This window comes from Egretta garzetta, unplaced genomic scaffold (genome assembly GCF_000687185.1).
Source record: "Egretta garzetta isolate BGI_Z169 unplaced genomic scaffold, ASM68718v1 scaffold549, whole genome shotgun sequence".
Taxonomy (NCBI): Eukaryota; Metazoa; Chordata; class Aves; order Pelecaniformes; family Ardeidae; genus Egretta; species Egretta garzetta.
This window is the reverse complement of record NW_009260840.1, coordinates 118,186-135,435: the sequence shown is the minus strand read 5'-3', so window position 1 is coordinate 135,435 and position 17,250 is coordinate 118,186. Positions and strand designations below refer to the sequence as shown.

The window sequence follows — 17,250 nt, the reverse complement described above, 5'->3', positions numbered from 1 at the left end:
CGGGAAGGGGCCGGGCCGCGGCTGCCGCTCCACACAGCCCTGCCCGCACGAGGCATTTTCAGCACTAAAAGCAGGAGAAGTCGGTAAAACGGCATGCATGAGGGAAAGCAGTTCGGTTAGAGGCCAGCAGCGCGGAAAAGTACCGCCACGATAAAAACGGCTGCTACGCTTAGGGAAGCGTTTGTGAAGGAGCATCCCAACCGGCTGGTGGATCTCCTGCCAGTTCTGTAAATCATAGTTTGGGTTGGAAGGGACCTTTAAAGGTTAACTAGCCCAACCCCTGGGCATGGGCAGGGCCATCTTTCACTAGATCAGGCTGCTCAAAGCCCTGTCCAGCCTGACCCTGAACACCGGCAGTGATGGCGCATCCACAACTCTGTGGGATGGGGGCAAGGATGGGGCTGCCCAAGAAACTCCGTTGCAGAGCCTGGTGTACCCCTGCAAACCCGTCCATTGAGACAACAGTCTGCTTTAAAATTATCAAATCATTTTCTCATTCCCCCGTGATAAATCTGCTGCCTGGATTTCTATGGCCATTGAATCTTTGGCTGGGAACCTCGCTATTTCTTCCATGGCGGTGCTGCACTTCATCAGTGCCACTCGGCACAGAAGAGTTACTGTCACCATCCCCAGGTTGCTCCGCACAGGGCCCAGCAGTGTCCCTTTGCCTCGGGGGTCGTGGTGCGGGAGCTGAGGGATTTTTCCAGGGGACAGCAAGTTTTAAACCTCCCTCTGCCACTGCAAAATAGACTCATGTTGTGGCAAAGGCCAGCAGAGCTGCTCCTGTGGCCTGTCAGCTGTAGGAGATGCCTCAAAATGAAGCTACGTGCAAGTTGCCTTGTTTAAGTGACCGCTGCTCCCTGCAGAGGAGCGCTGTGATTTACCCCCGCTGCTCCCTTCCATAGCTGCCGTGGGAACGATACGTGTCTCACACTTGGTGCTTTCACCCCGTAGTTTGTAATGGCGATAATCACTTGCCCTCATACTGAGGATAACCTGTAGTAGCACACACAGATATTGGCTTCAGAGATAGACCCAAATCTATACAATACTATTTAATCTTCTTAGGGACTGCAGGTATTAAACTGGATTGGCTATTCCTCCGGTAATATGTCCTTCACACCTGACCCTGTCAGAACTCCACCAGCAGAGGCATCGTGAAAATGGGATCATTTTCATCTGCCTCTCCCTGCAACAGCATCTCCCATCTGGCTGTTAAGTATCCAAGAAGCTTCCAGCACTACACCCAACCCTTGGTACTCCTCTTCCTCTTGCACAGCATCTTTGGAAGGTAAGCTGTGGGGGTTCATTTGATTGCTACAGACCTCTTATGACTGAGACAGTCCAACTGGTGAGAAAGGAGTTGATCAGGAGTTGGCCTGCAAGAGAATTGCTAAACTTACAAGACGAGAAACAAAGAGGCTGATGGTCAGGTATTGTGAAAGGCTGGAGCCCTCTTACGATTCATCCTAACTTTGGATATGTTTCTGCTTCCAAAAGGTCTTCTGAGCAGCTCATTTTCGAGAGAAGTAGAAACAGTGTTTAAATAGGAGTGTGTGCATATGCCTTCTGTTCTCTCCGTGTCATTCTTTTTACTCTCTTACCTTCATTAGGAAGGGTTATTTTCTAATAACGTGCAACTTGTTATACATATTATGCAGTTCTGCCATATGCATGTTTCTGTTCTTTTTACATATGAAAAGCAAAGCTTTTATCATTTATTTATCTAGGTACTCCCATGACCCTCTATTACTGTTGCCTTAGTGATCCTCCCAACTATTTAAAAGAAGATAATAATGCCTGTCTTGCAAGAAATTTAGGCTGATTACTTCACTGAGTGTTATGCAAGAGGGTAAGTGTGTGCTAACTTGCATGAAGAGCGTATCTGAGAACAGCTTACAAAGCTGGAATTCACATCCAGCTCAAGAATAACGTAACATTCCCACTCTGGGGGGGAAAAAAAAATAATCCACGAAGAGTGATATTCTAGGGTAAAACGTTCAAGCAGTGCCGAAGGGTAAATTCTGTCTGGCCCCAAATCACTGTCTCCATACTGTCACAGCTGCAGGCTCTGTCACTCTGGCACTTAGAATTTCTGTCCCTATCTAAATGCTGTTCAGATAATTATGCAAGATATGCTAATTACCCCCTAATAAAAGGTATGATTACAATTCCACTTTGCCAGCTCCAATTTCTACAGAAAGGCTGGGAAAGATGTAGTCATAGAAACAAAGGGATGCTCAGCACCCTCAGTTTTACGAGAACAAAATCTTCCTCATGCTCTTCTCAAACGGAAAGAAAGAAGCCGATCATTGCTTGGTTTGTATTCTGTGGGAGTGCAAAGCTGGAGAGTCACATCACAGCGTAGCTGGGAACTATCAAGTAGTTTTCATCCTCCTGTTGATGTTACTTCGGTGAATAACTGGTCTGTTAGGAGGGAGGTTTTAACAGCGTGGTCTTGTCTTCAGAGTGTCATCTTTCCTAGCAATTTAAAGCAGGTTCCTTGACAGAAGCCATATCCTCTCCTCCTGCAGAACACTGACCCAACTGTCAAAATTACAGAATAATAACTGGACTCAAGTGGAAACACTTAATAGCCTTAATAGCTGCTGGATGTGGGCATTAGGGGGACTCAGAATTCAGCTCAGATTGGACTGTCTCAGCCAACTCCTCTCTATCAAGCCAAACCTTCGATTATTAATCAGCATACAAGTAATTTAAAAAAAAAAAAAAAAAATAAAAAAAAAAAAAAAAAAAAAAAAAAAAAAAAAAAAAAAAGGACTGAAACCTGACTCTAGATGTGCCCTTACTCATTTAAATCCATTTCTTTTTACTGAGAAATAGAAAAGCAGTCGGTGAAGTAACGCTACCCAAATGGTGGAAAGTCATAGTGCTTTGTTTTTCACACCGGATTTTTTTTTGCAGGCTTCCGCACTTTGTGTCATGCAGTATCGCTCCTGATGTTTAAGATCAGCTAGAAACTCCAATGGTGGCTGTAAGTGCAAACTGCTGAAGTCTTCAGTGGCTTCTGGACACGGCTCTGATTTTTGAACCTTTAGGAAATGCATTTACCACGGAGAAGGCGGCTACAACGGAACCGAATCTTTTTCTTGCTTGCCACAGTGTTGGCCCTCTCTCTCTATCAGCTCCAGTTTAGCCCCTCTGCCCTTCCATCACCACACACAGCACCCCAACCCACGGGCCCTGTCAAAGTGACCTCCAGGGACCTCGCCAGCAACAAGACTGCCATAACGGGCAATGTCACAGCAGCATCCAAAATAAGGCACTGCGTATATGTGGATCCTGAGCCAACTGTGCCCATCACTACATCAGGGGATACAACACCACAGCAAGAAAACGTCAGTGAAAGCTACCCAGATGAAAAGCCACCATACGAGTCCAAAGGAGAATACCCCCAGGACCTATTCAGTGTGGAAGAACGCAGGCAAGGGTGGGTTGTACTTCACATCTTTGGCATGATGTATGTATTTGTGGCCTTGGCCATAGTGTGTGATGAGTATTTTGTCCCTGCTTTGGGAGTGATCACAGAGAAGTTGCAGATCTCTGAAGATGTGGCTGGAGCCACCTTCATGGCAGCAGGTGGATCAGCACCAGAACTCTTCACCTCCCTCATAGGTGTCTTCATCTCACACAGCAATGTGGGCATCGGTACCATTGTGGGCTCAGCGGTGTTTAATATCCTCTTTGTCATTGGCACCTGTGCCCTCTTCTCAAGGGAGATACTCCACCTGACATGGTGGCCCTTATTTAGAGACATCTCATTCTACATTGTAGACTTACTGATGCTCATCCTGTTTTTCCTAGACAGTGTCATTGATTGGTGGGAAAGCCTCCTTTTACTGACTGCCTATGCCACATATGTATTCACTATGAAACAGAACGTGTACCTAGAGCAATGGGTGAAGCAGGAGCTGAACAAGAAGCTAAGTGCTGTGCAGGCAGCATCAGCAGAGCATATACGGAAGGTTGGTGTCCTTATTGTTCAGAGGGCAAGTTGGAAATAATTCGTTCTAGCGGTAACCACAAAGAAAAACTGCATCTCCTTCACAAAGTGCATATTCAAACAAAACCTCAGAATACAGGTACTGGTCAATAATTACGGTTATAAAATGTGGGGAATGTGATCTAGAGAGTAGAGATTCTAAGAAATTAGAGAACACCACTAAAAGGGAGTTCTACCCTTGCAATTACTAAAGGTACCAGTTGCGGTCCATTATCTACTTTTGAAGAACTGCATGGGATTTTTGCTCACTCGGTTGTTGTAAGAGTTTCAAAAGTCCACTTGCAGGAGCACATTGTTAGTCTGGGAACACGACTGCACAATTCTGTATTAAACAGAGGATAAAAAGGCTTCTGGTAAGAGGCGCTGTCCAAGCCTCTTGTGGATGAGAGATATTGGAAGAAATTCCCTTTTCCCATTCCGAAGCTGGGTGTATGGCTGGGACGCTCGTGGTATCACTGCTTACCCAATTTGCAGCACAGAAGGGGATCTGGCAGCCTTTAGCAACCATTGCCACCTTTCCCAACCAACATTTGGCAACGAGATCGAAACACCCAAATCCCATTTCTGTGCACGGACCACCGCTGTGTGTGCTCAGAGATGATTTTGGGTGCCGCTGGTGCTCAGACAGGGACGTTTGTGGCTGTAACTACCTGCTCCAGATTTGAGACCAGGGCCCTTCACTCATTGTCTTTTGAAGGAAAAGCTGACTGCTTATGCAAAGACAGTACATGAAGGTGTCCCCAGAGCCAATCACCCTTTCAGACTAGCAGATCTGGGCAGGACATGGTCTCCAGAACACCTGGGGTTTTGCCTTCTTGAGTGTGAGTGTGCCTGCCAACTTCTTCCTCCTCCTCTGTCCCCCCCCAACTCCCTTACTTCCTTTTTGTCCTCTTGACCTCTGCTACTGCCAACTGTTGAGCAGAGACCATTAGTTCTCAAATTGTCCCCTGGCATTGGCATGTTTTACTAGTCAGGTGTGTGTCACTGGCACTCAAGCATTCCTTGCCCCTTCTGGTCTTGGCACTCCACAGAATTTAAGGAAAGAAAGGAAGAGGGGTGAGGATAGTTGGAACAGTGCAGAATCCAGAAAATGCTTTTTTTTTTTCTCCTCCTGGTCTGTCTCAGCCAGTGCTCGTGGCTGGGAGTCCTGAAAGCTCATGTGTTACATTCCTGTGGGACACATGTGCAAGATCCTGCAGCTACACACATACATCACCAATCATCACAAATTGAACCCAACCCTTCAGACTGAAGGGAAAAAAACCAACCCTGCACTTTAAGCTTACAGCAAACTCTCACTAGCATATAGTAGCATGACAGAGAGCTGCTGGACCTAACTCTTGGGAAAAATAAGTTACCTGTAAGGAAAGTAATGCTGATCACTGGAAAAAAAAAAAATCCCTTTGCACCTTCATTCTGCCTCTGCTGGAAAATGAGTCAGGATACAGATCTTTGGGGATGAAGTCTGAGTGGCCTGCCTATATCTACGGGAATCAAGTGGTAGGGGCCATTTGAGTCCACCTCCAGGGACCTGCATCATCACTGAGGGCCTGTAGGTAGAATCCTGTTTCTCTTGGAGGCCACATGGTTTTAAGGAGAGCACATGGGTTCGACTCTTTCAGTAGCATCCATGCATAGCCATTTGTATAAGCTGTCCCACTTTCTCACAGACAGTAGCCTGAAGAACTATCATTATATCCTGAAAAAGCAGGTGAAGCAGGAGTGGTGCTTAATCGTTTTTGTTCTTGCTTGCATGCAGAAAAGCAGTGGGGCAGTCGCAGATGATGGAACAAAGAAGCCAGCAGATGGGAGGAAGCTGCAGGTAGGTCTAAGCAACTTTACAGGGATCTGAAGTTGCTGTATTTTGAACCCTTCCCCATATGTCAGGTCGTGAATAAAGGTGTCAACTTCTGAGTCAAGAAGCCTGGACCAAATCCTACTTTGTGCAAAGAACCAGCCATGCTTGGCACAATATCCGCAGCTTAAGAGGACACCTGGCTGAGTTGCATCCTCAAAGGAATTTTTATAAAAATTAAGAGGTAGCTCAGGCTTCCCAGGTGGATTTGACTAGCAGAGTGCTATTCATTTCATGCTTTAAACAGGCATTGAGAAATTAGAGCATGACTTTTCTTACCTGGTTTTGTGGCCAGCTTTCCTCCTGAGCTCCCAGAGCAGAGGCCTGCAGGGTCTGTCCTTCCCTAGAGCGAACACTGAAGAGCTCATTCCTCTGCCCCTGGTTAAATTGTGGACCCTTTGTCTTCCTCGTGGCTGGCCAGTCATTGCACGGAGAGATGTAGCTGATGTGGTGGCTGCATACGTACCAAAAATAACAGGTATTAGCTTCCTCATATAGATGCTACTTGTCCCTCTATGCATTTAACCTACTGGTACTAAGTAATGTTCTGTCAAAAGCTCATTCGGACTCTGGTGTTGTCTGTAAGAATGGAGCACCAGAGCGTTCGAGTGAAGTCAGGACACTGGGCATGACTGTAACATTACCTTTTAGCAGCACATAAGTCTACATAGTTATTAACAACTCTGTGACTAAAAGCACTGCATGCTTTGATTATTATAATTCATAATACTATTGCATTGATGCTGAGTCCACGTGAGCCCATTGCATTTATCTAAGGACAGGTTGGCCTGCTATCTCAAGAGCACATCTCTTGCTGTGCGCAGTCGATACCAACAGCCATCCTGTGAACTTGAATGCAGGGGCTGTTTAAAATCCATGCTGAGGCTGCTCCTTGGGTTGGGGAGATCAGCCTCCATATAAATGCATCCCCAGGGCAGAGGCAAACCAACGGTGGAGATGTTCTGAGGAGGAAACTGCTATTGACCGCTGCATTGTACCTTTCCATAGCCTGCATCAGCCTTACAGCGAGGCAGCAGCTCAGCCTCCCTACACAACTCTCAAATGCGCAGCACCATCTTCCAACTTATGATCCACACCCTGGACCCCCTGGCACAAGGTGAGTGAAAGCTCCACATCCGAGGGGCCTGGGTTTGCAGCGCAGAGCGGTTGGGCATACAGCCTGGGAACGCCAGGGTGTTGGGAATCACCCTCACAATGCAGCTCTGAGCATTGCAGATAATGTTAGGTGGGGGGAGGTCTGTAGTGGGGGGACAGACCCCTTCTGATCGCATGGCTGGCAAGGGCAAACATGAGCTGCGATGGTCACTGCAGTCCCCCATCTTCCGCTGACAGCAGGAGCAGCAAACATGAGTTACAGGTTTCCTCCATCTCATAGCATGGCACATCCTCCTTCCTCTTCCCAGCTCAGACCTCACTGCAGCCTCAGAACAGCAGCATTCAATGCTGACTATGTTTTCAAGAAAGAGCTGCTCAACCTATCAATCAGTCTCATTTATAATGGGAAAATGAACACAGGGAGAGGTCATTACCTACACACACACACACACACGCCCCCGCTGGGCGCACAGCCCCTCACAAGGCACAAACCTGAAGAAGAGGAAAAAGAAGTTAAAACCCTTGAAGGATTATCATTTTGACAGTGGTTAAAATCCCAGCTGAGATCTAAAACACACAGCAGGTTCCAATTACGATTGTTAAGCCAATCTGTATGTGGTTTAGACTAACACTGAGCACCTCTAAAAGCCCACCTGCAACACTGCAGTATCATCGCTGCCCTGGTGAGCTGTACCCACAGCCCTTGGCAGGCGAGGGGCCAACTCCCCATGGCCAAGGGCTGATCAGGTCAGGGCTAAGACACCTGCTTTTAAACTGCCCAGGGTGCAGGGAAGCCACATCTCCAGGCAGGCCCAGGGTCTTTGTAGACAAACTTTTAACGTGCTGCTTTGCATCGACTTTAATACAAACAGAGCGTGGAGGTGCGTTTTCCAAGAAATGGCAAAGCATGTTAAAAAAAGATGGTTTTTAGGTTTTCTTTCCTAGCTCAGCACATGCCCTGCCCCTCCACTGCCCTACTTGTTCTAAAGAGATTATCTGTTGTCCATTCAAAGAGAGATTGAAGCTAAGCAGATCAACACCTCTCGTGTCTATCACAGAGGTTACAAAAAGGACTCTCCAGATCAAAACCCCAGCTGCACAAACTGATCAAGGGAACAAAGGAGGCTTGATAAGGACAGCAATACAGACAAGCATCCTCTTTGGTAGATTTTTAGCAAAGGCACCCATCTTATTACTAACAGCAGCCTAACAAGAGCCAGACTCATCAGGGTTTGCTCTACTGCCCTTGCCTCCTGTCCCCCCCCCCCGAAAGGTGGTGTCAACAGCACAGGAATAAAACCAAAAACTTACCAGAGAACATGCCTTTAGCATCAGAAAGTACAAAACCTGAGGGGCTGCTGCAGCTCAGCGCCTTGCCATCCTTCCTGCTCCTTGAAAAGTCTTCGTGCAGCATCTGCCCGCCCCAGGCCAGCACACGCTTCTGGTCCAGGCTGGTGCCCGCAGCTTGGTGAAACCCTGGGACCTCAGGAGAAGTTGTGGGGGCCCGAGGATGCCAACCCAGGCCAAGGAGATTGCTCCAGTGCTGCCCCAGCCAGCTCAGCCCAGAATACGCTGCTGGGGGGATTCAATGCTGCTGTAAGGCATGGACCTTGCTAAAGAGACTGTTATTACCACGATCTGTGAATATTGAATAAACAGGACTGGGGGAGTGCAGTTTGGATCTTCTCTGAAAGACAACTTCCCCTCTCAATTCAGAGGCAGAATTTGAGTTATTGTCTCAGTATGCGGCAGCCACTAGATGGGAGTGTGACCATACATACTCGGGCAAGTCTAATATTCACAACAGGGACAATGCCAGGATGGATTATAGTCTTTCCAAAAGGTTGTTATTTCTTGGACCCTTTTCTGTAAGAATGCCTCTGAGTTAAGGGCAAAACCTCTGCCCCAGGTACGTGCCTGTTCCACTCAACGCTGCCGGAACAGAGACAGCTCCTTAGAAAAGAGAACGATAAAGCAAGCTACTGAAATTACAACAGCACAGCAGTCAAAGTCAAGGAGTGCAAGCATCCTAAGTGTACCTGGTGGGAGACACTCCTTACCCTGATAAATCCCTGCCTAAAGAAAAGGGAGCCTGGAGAAAAGGAACCTGTTATGAATAGACTGAGAAACTTAAGTGCCTTGAGGATCTTGGCCAAAAAGATGAAGTGACTTCCCCAGGATGACTCTGAAAAAGGATTTGAACCTGCTGAGGCGTATCAGGACTGCAAGCTCAGCCTCTGTGTTAAGAGTACCGCAGCCCTTCGGCACCCTCAGGACAGCTGGGCTCCCGCTGATCACCAGCAAAGTCCTGCTCTTTGCAGCGTCTGCAGCACCGCCTGTGCTGGGGACATTTCTGTAATTAGGTTGCGACATAAAAGATGATCCCAAAGCAATTTATCTTTCCTCAAGGGTCCTTGTTCCTTCTTGCCTGTAGCATCATCACTCGGAGGCCGTGGTAAAGAACACTCTACAAAAGAAGAAGGTTACCAACTATTGCTCAGCAGTTCCTCGTTACCCTACTGAAATCAGGATCTCTGTCGGGTTCCCTTCTTTCTGCTGCAGTTGCATCTTATTTGGGCAGCACAAAAGATGTTTCAGGGCAGAAAGGGTCCAGAATATGGAAAAACTGCCAGCACTGGGCCTCCAAAACCATCTCCCAGAGGCAGAGGCCTTAGAAATAGAGTAGAAGTCTGAAATACAAACTTCGTTTCACTGTTCCTAATGCAACACCTCTTGTGTGAAACAAAATTTCTCATTTGAACAGTGGATTAAGTTCAGCATTTTTTTTTCTTTTTGTGTTCAGAAGGGATCATTACTTCAGTCCTTTTCTCTGTCTACAGCAGACTAGGGTGTTTTACTTCGGAAGTTCTAACATTTACATTGCATTCTGAATTATATTTTTGATAGAAGCATTTATTTTCAAAGTGCCTTTTTTTTTTTTTTTAAATGAAGAATTTCCAGCAACTTTGGTCTTTTCCCCACTTTCTCTGAAAGTGTGTAGAGGCAAAGCATGAGATCTTTTCAAGATCTGCCAGTGAGACGCCAGGGGGAACTGTTGGGGAATTAAAGGAGACACGGATTTTGGAAAAACTGAGGAACCCTCTCATTTCTGAACCTCCATTCTTACCGTCAGATTATTCTTTAAATTCCAGTCATACAGGGAAGACAACAGAAGCCTGCTTTTACTTCTGAATGAAGAAAAAGGCTCCAGCAGCAAGGTTATCGGAGCTGTCTGCCCTCAGCATGCCCCAGTTAACAAGCTAATGACTTTGGAAATTAGACCAGAATAGAGCAGCAGGCAGTGTTGCAGGCTAGAGCTGAGCTGGAAGGCTGAAGGCAGCTACCGTTTCTCCTCGCTTCATTAGCATTCAATCATTTGTTTTCAGAGAATCATGATGCCAAGGGGTAAAAGGAGTCATGAGATTTTTTTCTTCTTCTTAACATCTACTTTTAGACAGCAGCATCCCCAAATCCTCCAGGTTCACACCAAATTTTAAAGAAAAAAGTCCTTCCTGCTGTTCATGCTGTTAGTCCTGTTAGATTAAGTGTTAGAGCCAAAGAAGTAATTACATAAAAGAGCCAAGATCAAGGTAGAGCTTGAGCTCAGTTGCCACCTTAAGTCCAGCCTGGAAGCTGTCAATCCATAAGATGGAAGTCTTCTTGAAGAGCTTCTCAGGACCCTGGACACAGGCTGTCCGGTGCGACAGGCTCTCAGACCAGCGGCAGAATCACCAGCAGCGAATGCCCCAGGGGACCGCAGTCCTCAGCGAGGCCTGAGCCCTGTCCCTGGCTGCTGGAACAGCCAGCACCCTGCCCTGCTCGGCTGATCCCCAGCGCTGGCAAGGACCGGGCGGACAGATAGCCTTCCTCCCCACGCTGACCTGCAGATCTGGCTGCTTAGAGCCAGCTCTTCCTCCAATCTCAGTCCATCCCGCGTGAAATGTGTGTCAGGGGAATTAACGCCTTCTTAAACGAGGCTGATCTCATGAGAGCTGGATAGTGGCCTGGACCTAATCTGTTTGTCCTGAGAGATGCTCGCACGCTCCGCTCGGGTCGGTGCTCACAGCCTGCAGCCTAGGTGAGGGCAGGAAGCCAGGAGCTTGAATTTATATAATCCCTTTCAGGCTGAGCCTGACCCTGCTGACAGAAGCTTTTGCAACAGCTTCTGGGAAAAGCTGAATGGAAAGATGCGTTACCCAGTGGTTAGAGGAGACTGGGAGCAAAAAGTCACCTCTTCGTTGCCTTGCACTGAATGGTATGCTTGTGCTTAGCATCAGTGGCAGGGAGCAAGGCAAAGCCCTTCACATCCTCCCTGGTAGGCTTCAATACTGACACAGAGCACAGAGGAGTCAGGCTCTTTAGTCCCAGCCAGCCTTTCGAAGAAGAGGAGCTCATCGTCGCATCTCTGTCCAGCCATTCCAGTCTTGGGTGGAAATCCCAGTCAGCAAAAAAAGTTGCTGTCAGACAGTAACAGGAATCACACCAGAACCGGACTCGTTCCCAGAAGCCTTAATGCCTGAGCCAGTCCCAGTTATTGGACATATACCAGATTTTCACAAGATTCCGCTCAGAACGGTAGATCTGCCCGCATGGCTCAGGGCCTTGGACCTGCTATTTCTATTAACGCAGCATCACGGTGATGAATAAAGCAGCAGAGCCCTGCCCTTGAGGCAAATGACAACAGCACGTTCTGGTTGCGCAGTCAACAGTACAGTAGATTAAATCAGCGTGATAACACTTTCAGAGGAAATTAATTTACAGCCCTGCACACAAGCCAAGCACGGCCAATTTCTTGTGGCCACTGTCCATGTGCAAACCCCGTAACCCTCAGCTTAGTCATCGGGTAGGCAGCTCAACAGAGGATATAGATTAGAGCAGACCAAGGCTTTTCTTTAAGCCAACGACTTGCTCTTTCAATGACAGTAGGAGTTGAGATATTTGAGCACACCACCACGCACGGTTTCACAGTTCGCTGTAAAACAATAATAAAGCAGCTCAGCTGAGCAGAGCATGGTTTACAGTGGAAGAAGTCCTCAGCAATCCCAGAAATACAGCACTCGACACTGCACTGGTGAAGATGAGCTCTTGGGTAGCCTGTACCACGCTGAACCTGGATACCAGGAATTTAGATCACTTCCAGCAGAGGAGACACTCGTGTATACTTGGAGAAATCATAATTTTCCAGATAACAGGATCAGAAAAGGTTTTGCTTTTTCCTTACCACCAGGTCGCTGGGCTGCAAGCAGCACAGTAAAGCCTCTTCAGCAGCCACATGGCAGAAGGGAGGTGTCGTTTTTAGCTTGGACATAATCTAGCCTGAAAAAAATCAGTAGTCCTTTGGGAATAAAATGGTATTGCATCGAAACTCCTCCTCTGTTCTTTCTGCATTTGCTTCCTATGAAGTACAGATACCCCCTGGATTACTGAACTGGAAAGTGTTTCTTTTCCCTCTAGATTCTCTTTTAAATATGAAAGTATTGGTTACACATCAAATTGCTAGCATAATTGCCATAGTACTAAACATTTAAATAGAACAGCTACAATCAATCAACCAGCACCAGCCAAAACCTCAGGCCACAGCCAGAAAGACAACTCCCCCGTCGGGGTTAACTGCAATCCGTGCAAGGGGAAAGGGGCGAGAGAGTGTGTGAATGCTGGGGGGAGGGAGGTAAAGGGGGGCTTTGCATCGCTGGCAGCTGCTGATAAACGCATCCTTCTCATCCACAGCAAAATTTAAAGACAGGGTTGACATCCTGAGCAACATAGCCAAGGCCAAAGCAGAGGCTCGGGCTGCACAAGGATCAAAACCAGAAGGTGAGTGCAGGAAGAGTCAGTGCCGTTTGCCTTGTTTTGCACTGCAATCCCTCACCCTCCCAGCACTCAACACCCAAGGGCTGGCAAAGAAACCCTCTGGTCTAACACAGATTTTCTGTTATTCCTGGTCACAGATGGCTGCTATAATAATGCAGCAGCAATCAATCGATGTATGCTAACAGTGGGCCATAAAAGCCATCCCCACAGGAGTCTAGGAGCTGTTAGTGAGATGGCATCTAAACAGAAAAGTGCTGCAAGGATGTAATGCAAATCGCAACCAGAGGGTGGAAGAGGGGAAATCAGACCATTATAGAGAGCAGCTGGGGGCTGCTATGCTGCTGATCTGTGGTAGACCCTGCAAATGAGGCATTCGTTAAAATAAAGTGCCCTCATTTTAGCTTGGAAATTCGGCATGCTTGCTGAAGAGCAGGAAAGATTCCTCCACAGAGTAAAGCTGCACTGGCTTTGTCTGTAACAACTCTAAGGGTCCGGGCAGCCTCCTTCCTAACAGTATTTGCTTTTTCTGTGTCACTACTGACACACAGGCTTTCTGAGCTGATTCAGCGGCTGGGCTGGGCTGCAACACGGGTTGGTGCTGTCAGTGAGGCTGGAGATTCTGACAAACAAGCAAACTTTTGCGTGGAAGGTCCCAGCTCCACAAGTACCCTGCTGCAGTACAGCAGCCACCTGAGTACCTCACAACACTGGGCCTCACCTATGGGAATGGAACTTGAGGAAAATACTGTTTAAGAAACAAGTAAATTCTCAGTGTGCATTATCAACACCCCATTGACTTCAGTAAGCTGTGTATTTTCACCCCATAACACGTTCCACAAACTTTGTTGGTGCATAGAGAGCAAGCTGTGTGCGTTCCAAAAGCATTACTGCTCTGTCTCCCACTTTGGGATGAAAACATCCCATGTGAACTCTCTTAAGGTCTGGTTTCAGAAATCCCAAATGGTACTCGCTTGAAAACATAAGTTTCAAAAATCTCCCCTCTCGACTTGCTCCCTAGTGCAGCTGTGAGGCGCTGCACAGGCTCAGCTTACCCGGTTGAAGATAAGACACCCCATCCCAGTGCAATTCATGGGATAACACGATCCTAACTGGCTTGACTGTATGGAGGGGACCCCTTAACCTAAATCACAGCCATCTGAAAAGGGCCCTTGCTGTGAGCAGGGTGCCGGGCGCTCCCTCTCACCTCCGCTCTGTTATCTGTATCTCCACACCAGCCCATGCAGAGGTTTCTGCGCTCCTCTTGGCTACGCAGGTTAACACAGGAACAGCACAGAGGACATCGCAGTTATTGCCTCATACGTGTCAGCACTTTCCTATTTACATTTGAATACCTACCAAATGATTAGGGATTAAAGTCTGGCAGCACCTCACAGTCATTTCTCAGAAGCCTCGAAGAACATCAGTTCCCTGGAGAACGCCATGCTCTACTAGAAAAAAAGGGGAAGCAAAGCTTTACATCCTATTTGGCTTTTAAGGATGGCTTTAATAAGATCTTCAGAATCCAGGCTGAAACCAAGAAACACTCATCAGTTCTAGATCAGATCATTAGCATTTCTCTGTCCTTATGCATGTGCCACTTAAGAGCAGCTTCAGACAGAAGGTCACAGGAGCACTAAGGTATCCATTCTATGCCAGGTGGGCCAAATTCTGCCCGGCTTTTACTAACCACAATCCACAGAAGACAGAGGTGACAAACAGAAACCTAAGCAGTCAGACTGTGTTTAACCCAGAATGCCGCACGTATTTGTAGGAAGCTCAAACCTCCCTGCTGATCCAGGGGAAGGTGACAACCTGATGATAACGTGACTGAAACTGGTGTTCCTCCTTCTTGCTTTTAGCAGAAGAGGACAAGAAGGCCCCGAGCACCGTTCAGGTAACTCCTGCCAGTGACTCTGAACCCAGCAAAGACAAACAGAAGGCAGATGCACCGCAAGATGGACAGGTATTGAACTAAGTACGGTAGGCAAAACACGCTCAGTCCAGACCAGGCTTCACACGTACCTTCCTTCTGCCCTCACTAGAGCTTTTGGGATAGGACCCAACCCATTTCCCATAACTGGCAACTATAAATAGACTGTGTGATATATTAAAGTGCTAGCTGAAACATTCTGGCTCACAAATCACTGATGCTGTATAGTATTTTCTCCTCAAATGACTCTTCTATGGTCAGAGGGCTACTCGAGCGTAAGGGAAGATATGAGTACCCACCCATCCTGTGTTCATCCGTACATCTTTGTTTTGTTTCCCAAATCCTTCCTTTCAGTTGATGTAATTTGGCTGTTCTGATGAGGAAGGTTTTCAAAGAGACAGTACATGTTTCCTTTGTGTCAAAATCCTGTCTAAAAGTTGGTTCTAGTTAACCAATACAGATCAGTTCACACCATACACAGGCGCTGACATAGGCTACACCTGGATTTTGTCCCGCAGCAGCAAGGCAGGGGCTGTGCCCGCCCTCGGCCACATTACAGCCCTGACCCCTGCCAAGGCAAGGCCCTGGTAAGTGCGTGCTGCGCAGCTCCCGGTTAGGGTGAAAACATACTGGCTTTTTTTTTTCCCCTCTTTTTTTCTGATCTACAGCCCTCTTCAGACAGCAATACCTCAGAAGACAGCAGCTCCGACAGTGAGGAAGGCAGTGACGATGACAGCACAGATGATGATGAAAATGATGAGCCGTTATCTCTTGAATGGCCAGAAACTAGGAAGAAACAAGCAATTTACCTTTTCCTCTTTCCCATTGTCTTCCCTCTCTGGAGCACTATGCCTGATGTTAGAAACCCAGTAAGAATCCACCTTCCTTCTGCTACTCAATTCATTAACTGGGCTATAAATTTCCTCTCTGTGAGAGTCCCCGGTTCTATTTTTCCATGTCTAGAGTCTGCATACTTGGAAGTGCTGTTAGTGCCGCAGGGAGTGGGACAGGAGCCCCAGCTGCAGCACAGCCTAGTTCCAAAGACTTAATTTAATACACCACAAAAGACTACCAGCTACCAGTCACCCAAGCAAGCTGACAAAACCCAACTACGATTAGAGAGACCAGGGTCCATGTTAAAGTAACTGATTACAGTGAAGTGTTTCAGGTTAATAATTTTAATTGGGGATTGTTAACTTTCCTGAAGCTTCTCCCTGTTTGTCTTTTCAACCTTGATTTTAACAGGACTCCAAAAAATTCTTTGTCATCACGTTTTTTGGATCCATCATCTGGATTGCTGCATTCTCTTACCTCATGGTGTGGTGGGCTCACCAGGTGAGGGGCTTTATTTTCTCTCTGCAAACAAGACCATTTCAGAACAAGTAGATGGGAGCAAGAGGGAACAGTGTCACTGTGGCATTTTATCTGATGAGTTACAGCTGCAGTCATCCATCAAAACAGTAGAAACTTTGTTTTGTTAGAACCCAAAAGGGAATTTTCAATTTCATTCTTTTCGATTTGACAAAGAGTCGTTCTTTTTCGAGAGCTTCTGAGGGAATTTGTGCATCAGTGAAAGGAAAACTGCCATCAAGATTTATCTTAATACTGCCTTTTCATTGATGAATGCTTCTGTGCAGAGCATAATTATCCCTTACCTAATTAAAATGCTAGGAAAATACAGGTTCGGATTCTGGAAGCTGCTAAACAATCTGGGAAATAATACTTCACATCTTGTAGAATCAGACATACAATTTGTATTTAGGGATGTACCGCACATCCACGGTGTAGTTGATCAAGCCATAAATCCAGAGACTGTCATTTCCCAGAGATCTCGGATCGTGCATAGCTGATGTTAAATTTGGAAAGGGAAAGGCAGAAGGCATCCAGAAGAGGTGAACTTGGGACAGAAGAGTTGTGCTGGACCCGACTTCACCTTGCTCAGCCTTGGCAGCGCTGCAATCAGATGCCCTATGCTGCAGACCAAATCTGAGATCAACACACACTATGAAATTCAACTCTTTATCCCATTAAAGCAGAAAAATGCTGCCACATTTAAGGGGATTAAAATATTTTAACTCATGTATGGCACAAAACCTGAAAGACTGTACAGAGCAATTACATGTTCCAAGACTAACGGCCCTACCCCACTGCCTTTGTGTTTATCAGGTTGGTGAAACAATTGGGATATCGGAGGAAATTATGGGGTTAACCATCCTGGCAGCAGGAACATCAATCCCTGACCTTATCACCAGCGTCATCGTGGCACGGAAAGGCTTAGGCGACATGGCTGTCTCCAGTTCTGTAGGCAGCAATATCTTCGATATCACTGTTGGGTGAGTATTGTTCAATGCTAAAAGACACATCTCTTCTGAAATACAAAGCTAGCTGGTTTTATTCCAAACATGGTCTTAATTAATTTAATTTTAGCTGTAATTAAATCAAGGGCAGCGGGGCAACCAGTTACTTTTTTTTTTTTTTTTTTTTTTTTTTTTTTTAAACCCCCCCCCACCGAAA

The 17,250-nt window shown here is 46.8% G+C and overlaps 2 protein-coding genes across 3 annotated transcripts in view; one reads left to right on the top strand and one right to left on the bottom strand.

The window, feature by feature from the left end:
* INTS14 (integrator complex subunit 14) overlaps window positions 1–10,618 on the bottom strand; it is a 22,504-nt gene extending 11,886 nt beyond the window's left edge. Inside the window, exons 1-3 of one of the 2 annotated variants that reach the window (XM_035902513.1) lie at window positions 8,307–10,618; window positions 7,430–7,487; window positions 6,159–6,333 (exon numbers count right to left, since the gene is read on the bottom strand). In XM_035902513.1, coding sequence (XP_035758406.1) covers window positions 6,159–6,333; window positions 7,430–7,487; window positions 8,307–8,409 — 336 coding nt within the window. In that variant the 5' untranslated portion in view covers window positions 8,410–10,618. Of the gene's footprint in view, window positions 1–6,158; window positions 6,334–6,877; window positions 6,947–7,429; window positions 7,488–8,306 lie in introns of those variants that run through there. The other variant, XM_035902514.1, reaches the window with a different exon arrangement.
* SLC24A1 (solute carrier family 24 member 1) overlaps window positions 3,063–17,250 on the top strand; it is a 15,086-nt gene continuing 898 nt past the window's right edge. The window contains exons 1-8 of the mRNA XM_009647099.2: window positions 3,063–3,986; window positions 5,784–5,846; window positions 6,888–6,996; window positions 12,723–12,809; window positions 14,666–14,769; window positions 15,405–15,605; window positions 15,982–16,071; window positions 16,903–17,069. Of these exons, the coding sequence (XP_009645394.1) occupies window positions 3,063–3,986; window positions 5,784–5,846; window positions 6,888–6,996; window positions 12,723–12,809; window positions 14,666–14,769; window positions 15,405–15,605; window positions 15,982–16,071; window positions 16,903–17,069 (1,745 nt within the window). The remainder of the gene's footprint in view (window positions 3,987–5,783; window positions 5,847–6,887; window positions 6,997–12,722; window positions 12,810–14,665; window positions 14,770–15,404; window positions 15,606–15,981; window positions 16,072–16,902; window positions 17,070–17,250) is intronic.